This window comes from Poromitra crassiceps, assembly GCF_964638095.1.
Source record: "Poromitra crassiceps genome assembly, chromosome: 19".
Classification (NCBI taxonomy): domain Eukaryota; kingdom Metazoa; phylum Chordata; class Actinopteri; order Beryciformes; family Melamphaidae; genus Poromitra; species Poromitra crassiceps.
In genome coordinates, this window is record NC_139646.1 from 2,767,137 (window position 1) to 2,777,843 (window position 10,707).

Consider the following 10,707-nt stretch of genomic DNA (forward strand, 5'->3'; position numbering starts at 1 on the left):
CAGGAATGGTCTGTTTCTATAATATATTCAGAACTAACAGTTCCCATTGGTCGCTGAGGGAGAGCCCGCCCCAGGCTCCCAGCGGCCAATCAGATTAGCGTCCGTGGACCAGCACGCTAGGTTGTGTCCACAACTAACGTTAGCAACGAGCTATCGCTAACTTAACAGTTGCTACGCTAAAGAGGACATCTCAAAATGCCTAGACTTACCGAATGCACCTCCGCAGTTGCTGGATCACGTACAGTTGGCGTCGCTCCAGCTAGAAGTGTTAATTTTGTGGCTATAGACAAAATGGCGCAGGTAGCTTGTGTGAGAGAGACCGCGCGCAGTATGCTTAAGGACCCGCGTGACATCACATTAACCCGTCTGGGGGAACAGAGTGTAAGGGGTGTGGCTTGAAGGAGACTGCAGGGGGAAGCTGGATAGGGACAAATCCAACTCTGGCAGTTCTGAGGTTGTGAGCACTCATTACAGGGAGGGATGACAGCAGTATATATGCATTTACAAGTAAAAACAGCTTTTGCACGGAATGGGACCTTTAATGCGGAGCAGAGGGACTGCGGACGGCAAGCTAAGCTGCCATGTTTTTCTCTCCCTACCTTCCTGTACTGTTTGAAACATATAGAAGAATGGACTGCCCACTCGTCTGTCTAAAAACAGACACACCTTTTCACTGATTCTAAAATATTCTCTATGACCACATTTCAATGAGACAAGAATTATATTAATATCCGAGGGGAAAGAAAAAAAATCACAAACTTCTCCAGGACTGGAAAATACTATATTAAAATGGTATTACTTTTCCAGGAGTGTGGGGAACCCTGCATTAATTTAACAGGCAAGTGGACAAGGCTGTACCTCCTTGGCCCTGCTGAGTCCCATCCACATTTTGAGTCGTCTGAGGAACAGCTCCACCATCTCGTAGTCTTGGAGATCTACCGCTGGGCGATACAGCTCTGCTCGTGCCCGGCGGTAGTTCCTCAGTAACACACAGACGACCAGCCACAGCAGCACCAGCCGCAGGACGGCGAAGCTCGTGTGGAACACCAGCGAGGAGGCGGAGCTAGAGGGACCTGTAGTCATCCAGCCGGGTCGCCAGGACAACAGACCACGCCCACCAGCACCCAACAAAGAGAGACAGGCGGAGCTTATGCTGCCATAGCCATCCAGTACAGAGTGGAAGAGCTAGAGAGAGAGAGAGAGAGACAGAGGGAAAACAGAGAGAGTATTTTCAAACACACCTGATTCGCAAGTAAAACTTTGTATAGCACCTTTCACAAATTGTACAAAGGAGCTACTTCACAATGGATAGTGAAATAATGAGAGTAAAATAATAAAACCTGGCTAGCAAGATAGTGAAATGTAGTAAAGTATTAAAACAAGGAGTATAGTAGAAGAAATAAAACATCAAACACAATAACTAGAGACAATCTTGCGATGGGATCACACCAGCCTGTCGGGTGTGAAGTGGGGGGTTGGGGGCGGGGCTTACTCGGATCACACCCATTTTCAAACTTGGCCTTCATTTTAGACACAACTACACACAAGTTTTGTGACTGCATTTCGCACGGTTTTGATCACGCTTTCGAAATCTGTCCACCATTTCTGCCATCAGATTGCAATCTGATTGCAATCTGATGGCAGAAATGGTTGTCCTCTCAATCCACAAAACGTTGCTGTATCCAGATTGAGAGGAGACATTTCATTTACACTTGTGTTCAATGTGTACACAATGCGTCCCTGACCACCTCCGGAGGTGGTTTGGCCGATCAGATTGCAATCCTTCTTCAATGCATTTTGGGGGTGTTTACACCTGGCATTTCAAGTGATAAAACACAATCTGATTGCAATCTGATCACAGAAAACGCATGTTAGCACCAGGTGTAAATGGACTCATAGACAGCTTTGGCAGAGTTTTGGTAACAAAGGACAGTTTGGAATTGAGTCTGTAATTAATGTGGAATGATAGATCAAGGCTAGGACTTTTAATTAATAAATTAATTAATATGCAACATTATGTGTTAAGTGTTTTTTATGTATGCAAATGAACCTCTCTCTGTGGCACTTAGCTACATTTTATATTCCTAAATAACTGCAGAAAGAATGATGCACTCCCAGCTACATTGATCTGGCAACACAGACAAGAGACAGGAATGAAGATGAACTTTAACCCAACAGCACTTAGAGTTTTTGTGCTACGATGAAATTGTGATTGTATTATCTATTGACAATCCCATGTGTATTGAAAACAAACTGTAGGCCCGACAATGCAGTGTGTGGCTGGATAGATGTAAACAAGGTCATGGACATCTTTGTGCATTACTGCATGTTAGCACTGTGTTCTGTGTGTGTGTGTGTGTGTGTGTGTGCGCGTGCGCGCACACACTGAGACACTGAGACACTGAGATAGAGAGAGAAGTAGGGACAGAGAGACATATAAGGTGTCCTGTGTGTGAGACACAGATAAAGAGAGAAGTAGGGACAGAGAGACATACCAGGTGTCCTGTGTGTGAGACATTGAGATAGAAAGAGAAGTAGGGACAGAGACACATACCAGGTGTCCTGTGTGTGAGACACTGAGAGAAGTAGGAACAGAGAGACATACCAGGTGTCCTGTGTGTGAGACACTGAGATAGAGAGAAGTAGGGACAGAGAGACATACCAGGTGTCCTGTGTGTGAGACACTGAGACAGAGAGAGAAGTAGGGACAGAGAGACATATAAAGGTGCTCTTATGCTCGAGCAAAGCTCCGTGGGGGTGGGGCCCCGCGAGTCTCCGTGAGTCACCGTGCAGACCTCGCGCTGGGGCAGATGCCATTATACTCAGAAAGTGATCAGCATGTATTGTGTGCATTGTACAATGGTGAAAACAGCCCGTGAAAAGTCGCAATGAAACGCTGTGCAGTACTGAGTGCGCTTTCACTCTCAAACGACCGCACATCAGCACATGAAGGACTCACCAAACTTGTTTTTACTGAAAGCCGTTTTTACTACTCAGCCCTGATAGCCTACTACTCTGTGCTGCTTTTAATCTCTCTCAATAATGCTCTTAACACAACACATTTACTTGGTGAAATGACTAAAAACGAACAGTTGCAAATCTAAGTTTATAGCCTACCACATGGGTCAAGAAATGTGGCGAAAACACAGCTCAGTGTTCAGGGCTCAATGGTTTGAATGCAGCCATGTTTGGAGAGAAGCTCGCGCTGTTAGAAAAAATATCAGGCACAACGCGAGCGGCCGCTGGACCACGCGCATAACCACGCCCAACAAATTTACGTAATTTGACGCGCCCGCCCCTCGCTCCACCCCCGCGCCCTTCACGGCAGGGTGAGCATAATTCAGCCTTAAGGTTTCGTGGGCGTGAGGCACAGACAGAGAGACATACCAGGTGTCCTGTGTGTGAGAGACTGAGACAGAGAGAGAAGTAGGGACAGAGAGACATACCAGGTGTCCTGTGTGTGAGACACTGAGACAGAGAGAGAAGTAGGGACAGAGAGACATACCAGGTGTCCTGTGTGTGAGACACTGAGACAGAGAGAGAAGTAGGGACAGAGAGACATACCATGTGTCCTGTGTGTGAGACACTGAGACAGAGAGAGAAGTAGGGACAGAGAGACATACCATGTGTCCTGTGTGTGAGACACTGAGACAGAGAGAGAAGTAGGGACAGAGAGACATACCAGGTGTCCTGTGTGTGAGACACTGAGACAGAGAGAGAAGTAGGGACAGAGAGACATACCAGGTGTCCTGTGTGTGAGACACTGAGACAGAGAGAGAAGTAGGGACAGAGAGACATACCAGGTGTCCTGTGTGTGAGACACTGAGACAGAGAGAGAAGTAGGGACAGAGAGACATACCATGTGTCCTGTGTGTGAGACACTGAGACAGAGAGAGAAGTAGGGACAGAGAGACATACCATGTGTCCTGTGTGTGAGACACTGAGACAGAGAGAGAAGTAGGGACAGAGAGACATACCAGGTGTCCTGTGTGTGAGACACTGAGACAGAGAGAGAAGTAGGGACAGAGAGACATACCAGGTGTCCTGTGTGTGAGACACTGAGACAGAGAGAGAAGTAGGGACAGAGAGACATACCATGTGTCCTGTGTGTGAGTAAGCCAGCAGCAGCAGCAGTAACGCCAGAGCGACTCCCAGCAGCTCCCAGATGGAGCGCCTCAGAGCTCTGCCAAACACTGCCCACTCTCTGAGGAACCGCAACTGGTGGGACGCCTGGAGAGAGAGAGAGAGAGAGAGAGAGAGAGAGAGAGAGAGAGAGAGAGAGAGAGAGAGAGAGCGAGAGAGAGAGAGAGAGAGCGAGAGAGAGAGCGAGAGAGAGAGAGAGAGAGAGAGAGACACACACACACACACAGACATGCAATGTATTAAACAATAAAGAAAAGACATTAACTGGTACTTAATATGCTCAGAATGTTTCCGTAAATGTTTCCACTTCCCCCCCCTGGCTCTGGGTCCTCCCCCCTCTCACCTTGAGCACCAGTATGAACAGCAGCAGGGCAGACATGACGGCGTACAGCTGACTCTGTCTGGCCACAGGGTGGAAGTCTGTGAACGCGTCGCGCGGACGTTTCAGGTACGACGCCCACTGTCGCTCTGCACCGACGCAGCGGCTCAGGTGCAGCTGACACACGGACACAGCCAGGGCCAGTTTACACACGCCCAGCAGTCGCCATGCCGACAGCAAGTACACATAGCCCTCTCTGAGGAGGCCGAGGATCCCCCGCACCAGGAAGTACAACACCAGGGCCAGGAGGACAATCTGGGGAACACGGAAGGGGGGAGATCATCATCACACAACACAGTCAGTGGAAGTCAAAAAGGACACTGGAAGAGGGTAGTTCACTTGTTGAGCATGGCACTAACACTGCTAGAGAGTGAGCGGTTCAATTCCCACCCGGACCACCCCTCTGTTGAATATGTATGCATTCCTTGGACGGTAAGGTGCTTTCACACAACAGCTGATAAAACAGTCAAGCTGATGGTATTTTGTTGCAGCTGGTTAAAAACTCTTAATTCTGGGGGTTAAGATTGAAGGATCACATGTTCTTCTATGGGATGAGAGATTTCTGCAAACTATGTGGATGAACTAAGCAAGCACAAACTTTTAAGCCCACGGTGCAGTGGTGTAGCCATTTAACGTTATGGCAGCACACCCGCTCCCACCCCCCACATCCCCCTAACCACCCCTCGAATCCCAACTCTCTACCACCTTTCTATCCCTAGCTATGTCCACCCCCCATATCCCCCTAACCATCCCTCGAATCCCAACTCTCTACCACCTTTCTATCCCTAGCTATGTCCCCCCCCCATATCCCCCTAACCATCCCTCGAATCCCAACTCTCTACCACCTTCCTATCCCTAGCTATGTCCCCCCCCCCATATCCCCCTAACCACCTTTTGAATCCCAACTCTCTACCACCTTCCTATCCCTAGCTATGTCCCCCCCCCCCCATATCCCCCTAACCACCTTTTGAATCCCAACTCTCTACCACCTTCCTATCCCTAGCTATGTCCCCCCCCCCATATCCCCCTAACCACCTTTTGAATCCCAACTCTCTACCACCTTCCTATCGCTAGCTATGCCCCCCCCCCATATCCCCCTAACCACCTTTTGAATCCCAACTCTCTACCACCTTCCTATCCCTAGCTATGTCCCCCCCCATATCCCCCTAACCACCTTTTGAATCCCAACTCTCTACCACCTTCCTATCCCTAGCTATGTCCCCCCCCCCATATCCCCCTAACCACCTTTTGAATCCCAACTCTCTACCACCTTCCTATCCCTAGCTATGTCCCCCCCCCATATCCCCCTAACCACCTTTTGAATCCCAACTCTCTACCACCTTCCTATCCCTAGCTATGTCCCCCCCCCATATCCCCCTAACCACCTTTTGAATCCCAACTCTCTACCACCTTCCTATCCCTAGCTATGTCCCCCCCCCCCATATCCCCCTAACCACCTTTTGAATCCCAACTCTCTACCACCTTCCTATCCCTAGCTATGTCCCCCCCCCCATATCCCCCTAACCACCTTTCGAATCCCAACTCTCTACCACCTTCCTATCCCTAGCTATGTCCCCCCCCCATATCCCCCTAACCACCTTTTGAATCCCAACTCTCTACCACCTTCCTATCCCTAGCTATGTCCCCCCCCCATATCCCCCTAACCACCTTTTGAATCCCAACTCTCTACCACCTTCCTATCCCTAGCTATGTCCCCCCCCCCATATCCCCCTAACCACCTTTTGAATCCCAACTCTCTACCACCTTCCTATCCCTAGCTATGTCCCCCCCCCCATATCCCCCTAACCATCCCTCGAATCCCAACTCTCTACCACCTTCCTATCCCTAGCTATGTCCCCCCCCCCATATCCCCCTAACCACCTTTTGAATCCCAACTCTCTACCACCTTCCTATCCCTAGCTATGTCCCCCCCCCCATATCCCCCTAACCACCTTTTGAATCCCAACTCTCTACCACCTTCCTATCCCTAGCTATGTCCCCCCCCCATATCCCCCTAACCACCTTTTGAATCCCAACTCTCTACCACCTTCCTATCCCTAGCTATGTCCCCCCCCCATATCCCCCTAACCACCTTTTGAATCCCAACTCTCTACCACCTTCCTATCCCTAGCTATGTCCCCCCCCCATATCCCCCTAACCATCCCTCGAATCCCAACTCTCTACCACCTTCCTATCCCTAGCTATGTCCCCCCCCCATATCCCCCTAACCACCTTTTGAATCCCAACTCTCTACCACCTTCCTATCCCTAGCTATGTCCCCCCCCCCATATCCCCCTAACCACCTTTTGAATCCCAACTCTCTACCACCTTCCTATCGCTAGCTATGTCCCCCCCCCCATATCCCCCTAACCACCTTTTGAATCCCAACTCTCTACCACCTTCCTATCCCTAGCTATGTCCCCCCCCCCATATCCCCCTAACCACCTTTTGAATCCCAACTCTCTACCACCTTCCTATCGCTAGCTATGTCCCCCCCCCCATATCCCCCTAACCACCTTTTGAATCCCAACTCTCTACCACCTTCCTATCCCTAGCTATGTCCCCCCCCCCATATCCCCCTAACCACCTTTTGAATCCCAACTCTCTACCACCTTCCTATCCCTAGCTACGGCACTTTTACCCTAGCCCCGCCCCCCTTTCTCAAATGTTACATTATGTTAGGAGTCAACAGGTCTGTTTTCAGCATTGTTGTCTGTCTCATAGCACTGAAAAATGAAATACAGGGGGACATGGTGGGGACATGGTGGGGACATGGTGGGGACATGGTGGCGGAATGGTAGTGCTGTTGCCTCACAGCTAGAAGGTCCTGGGTTCGATTGCCGCCTGGGACGCTGTGGGCGCTGAGGGTGTGTATTCCCCCATATCCTCAGTGCCCACTACCCAGGTGGGTTATCTCATGAAAAGGGCCTTTCTGTGTGGAGTTTGCATGTTCTCCCCATGCTCCCCTGGGGACAACATCGGTATGGACGCCAACTAAAAAACATGCAGAAGATCGACAACGTTTGAAGATGGTCCCCAGGCACTGTACCCTAAAGAAAGCTGCCCACTGCTCCTGGCTGCCCCCTAGAGGAAGGACATGCCTGGATGGGATAAATGCAGACACTATATTTCACCAGCCACGCATGAGTGTGCGTGTGGCGTGTGGCGTGCGTTGGTTTGTCGTGTGACAAATAAAGACGGGTTTGTCTGACCAGTTCTTCTTCTTCTATAGCCTGCACGCCAAACTTTGATGGGTTTTAATTTAAATTTTTGACGGTTGATTCCAGGGCCGGTTCCAGAACAAGATGACTAGGGATGCATCCTAGATAGGAAGGGGTGCACATACACGGGCCGCCCGAAAAATTTGACGTTATTTTACTAAAAATAATGCATTTTACCATCATTTCAGGTAGAATGATACCAGCCAAGCAAGCATATTTCAAGTGTTTCAAGTGCTTTACTGAAATATTTGGACCATATAATGATAACACAATTATCTCAACCTTAAAAGGTTACATATAGGTGCCAAAAAGCCATAAATTCACATCAAAGAAACAAAGAAAAACAACAATTATAATTCAAGTTTAAACAGTAAGTGTGCAGCTGCAGCCTTTATTATTTTTTTTATTATTTTTTTACTTTTCAACTGAGCATGCAGACAATTAAAATAAGGGTGCAATGCGTGCTCTTGCACCCCTGTAAAACCGGGCCTGGTCGATTCACACTTTTTAAAGTTTTTATGTTGTCAGTAAACAATGTGTTGGAGCGTTCCAGTGGGCAAACCCCATATTCTTCATCACTCTTCGTCATTTTGAAAGCACCTAGTGTCACGTGCTGTCTGTGTGAGGCTGTGTCAGAGGTGTTGCCGGGGGCTACCGTGAGAAGAAGCTGCAGGTCCAGGCCTGTGATTGGCCACAGATGGACGGTCAGGAGGTCCAGGCTGGACTGGGCACGCTCAGAGACGGGGAACTCATACAGGAAGGAGAAGACGGCCAGCAGGTTGGTGTTGATGTTGTGGAGAGAGAAGTCCACAACCACAGCACGTGTTCTACACACACACGCACACGCACACACACGCACACGCGCACACACACACACACGCACAGGCACACACACACACACAATAGACTAGGATAAGATTTGGAGTCCAGACGTTTATTCCATATGAGAACCTACACATGTATCTGCATAATAATTGTATAATGAATGTCAATATCTTGCTCCCCTGAAAGAAAATTAAAAAAAATTTGATCACAAAAAAAAAGAACCTACATTTTCACGGTAGGTTTTCAAACACATTATAAGTATAAACTTGCAGAGAACTATTTTTTATTGCCTTGACCTATATTCATGATCTCCTTAAAAGATGAAAAGCACTCAAAATCCATTATCCTTTTTTCTCTTTGAGCCGATTTCGAGCCCCACCATCCCCCCTGCTGCTACCTGTGGTCCAGCCAGCGTAGCTGCTGCAGCTGCTGTATGGTGGAGGAGGCCTGCTCCAGGCTTCTGTTCAGCTGGTAGACCAAGTCTCCACTGCTGTACGTCCTCATCTGACCCCAACGCCCAACCCTGAGAGGACAAGTGGCAACAGACACAGAGAAAGACAGGGAGAGTGGAAGAAGAGCAGATGTTAAATGGAGACTGAATATGAACTACAAGTATAATTTAAGGCCTGCCTCCCCATCCAACCATGTTTACATCTTTTCCTTACCCATCGGCATCAGCAGCACTGACAGCCAGCAGATTCCGGGTGTGTTTAGTTGGAGATTTAGAGACCCAGCCCTTTCCATAAACACCACCGCTCCCTGAACTCAAACCAATGGAATCTGCAAAAGAAAGACCTTCAGTAAGATATCAACGTTAAGCCAAGGAGATACACTGTACAACATTTAAGTGACATCAAATTGTATCGGTTGCCTTGGAAGAGATCAAGTTTTCAGTTATTGAAACACGTGGTGCCAATCAATAGCCGCAGAGTACAATTCAATGTCTTCTGGAGATTTATTTTGATATGCCTAAGTTGCTGGGGTAAAACGGCGTTGTTCAATACATTTCTATGACAATTATATGGCAAAAGAAAGAAAGAAAGAAAGAAAGAAAGAAAGAAAGAAAGAAAGAAAGAAAGAAAGAAAGAAAGAAAGAAAGAGCACAAACACTCTCACCATGCGTGTCACGTATCTGTCTGAGTCTCAGCGTGCCCAGCAGCACACTGCCTGTGTCTCTTAACAGGGCGGAGTGATCCAGTAGGCGTGGCAGCAGGGAGCGGTTCAGCCACGTCATCACGTCCTCCCGGCTACACCACAATTTGGGGGATTTGTTATGAATGAAACATTGCCATGATGTGTTACATTGTGCTACATTACAAAGTTGCCACAGTGCTGTATCCACACGTTAAAGCCCCAATCAGTCACTTTTTCACTTTAATAGAACAGCTTTTTAGCCATTGAAGATGGTCAAGTGTATTCTAAAGCCTGGATTATGCTTGACGCTTTGGCCGGCCGCACGGAAATGAGAGACACGGAATCCGACGAGGAAACGTGTGGAGCTTGTATACTCTGTGTGGGTTTCTGCAGGCGGAATTGAGCGCGAGTCTTGAAAACTCCACTTTGTCCGCCCGTCCGCGTCCGCGTAGTTACAAAATTCGGCGTGCGCACGGACGGTCGAAAACCGTCCGCACGGAGCCTTGCGGAGGGGCGTGTCTGCTGATTTGACGTCACTTTTCCGCGCGGACACTCGCGTTCCTCGCTGATGCGGAAAGCATAATGAGACCTTAACTCATTCACCGCCAATGACGTCTTTGACGTGTTATCAGAAATAGCCCTCCCCGCCAATGACGTGTTTGACGTGTTTTTGTTTTTATTGGTGCAGCGCCTGCAGCAAACACTTGCCCAGCCTGTCACACAGACACAGGTCCCTGCCTTCAAAGGGTAGCCGACAGCACGCGATCAAACACATACCGCAGCTGTTGTTTTGAAATTGAGCAAGAGGAAAAGCAGCAAAACGGGTAACGCTTCCTTGTGCAGACAGGAGAAACGCCATTGAAACGCCCTCGGCGCGCTGCACGAGCTGGAGTCGCCTTCCTCTGTGCCAGCCAGGAGAAAACGGGAGAAAGTAATCAAGAGATGTGTTTGATCATCGGAGGAATGAGGAAATGATCGATCAGTTTGCGAGGGCGGTGAGGACGT

General features: G+C 48.8%; 1 protein-coding gene across 1 annotated transcript in view; it reads right to left on the minus strand.

The window, feature by feature from the left end:
* Positions 1 to 10,707, minus strand: part of pkd1a (polycystic kidney disease 1a) — a gene marked incomplete at both ends in the record, with an annotated part of 133,359 nt that overhangs the window by 1,316 nt on the left and 121,336 nt on the right. Inside the window, 7 exons of the mRNA XM_083655271.1 lie at positions 859 to 1,185; positions 4,096 to 4,230; positions 4,487 to 4,777; positions 8,399 to 8,570; positions 8,966 to 9,091; positions 9,234 to 9,348; positions 9,685 to 9,815. Coding sequence (XP_083511397.1) covers positions 859 to 1,185; positions 4,096 to 4,230; positions 4,487 to 4,777; positions 8,399 to 8,570; positions 8,966 to 9,091; positions 9,234 to 9,348; positions 9,685 to 9,815 — 1,297 coding nt within the window. The remainder of the gene's footprint in view (positions 1 to 858; positions 1,186 to 4,095; positions 4,231 to 4,486; positions 4,778 to 8,398; positions 8,571 to 8,965; positions 9,092 to 9,233; positions 9,349 to 9,684; positions 9,816 to 10,707) is intronic.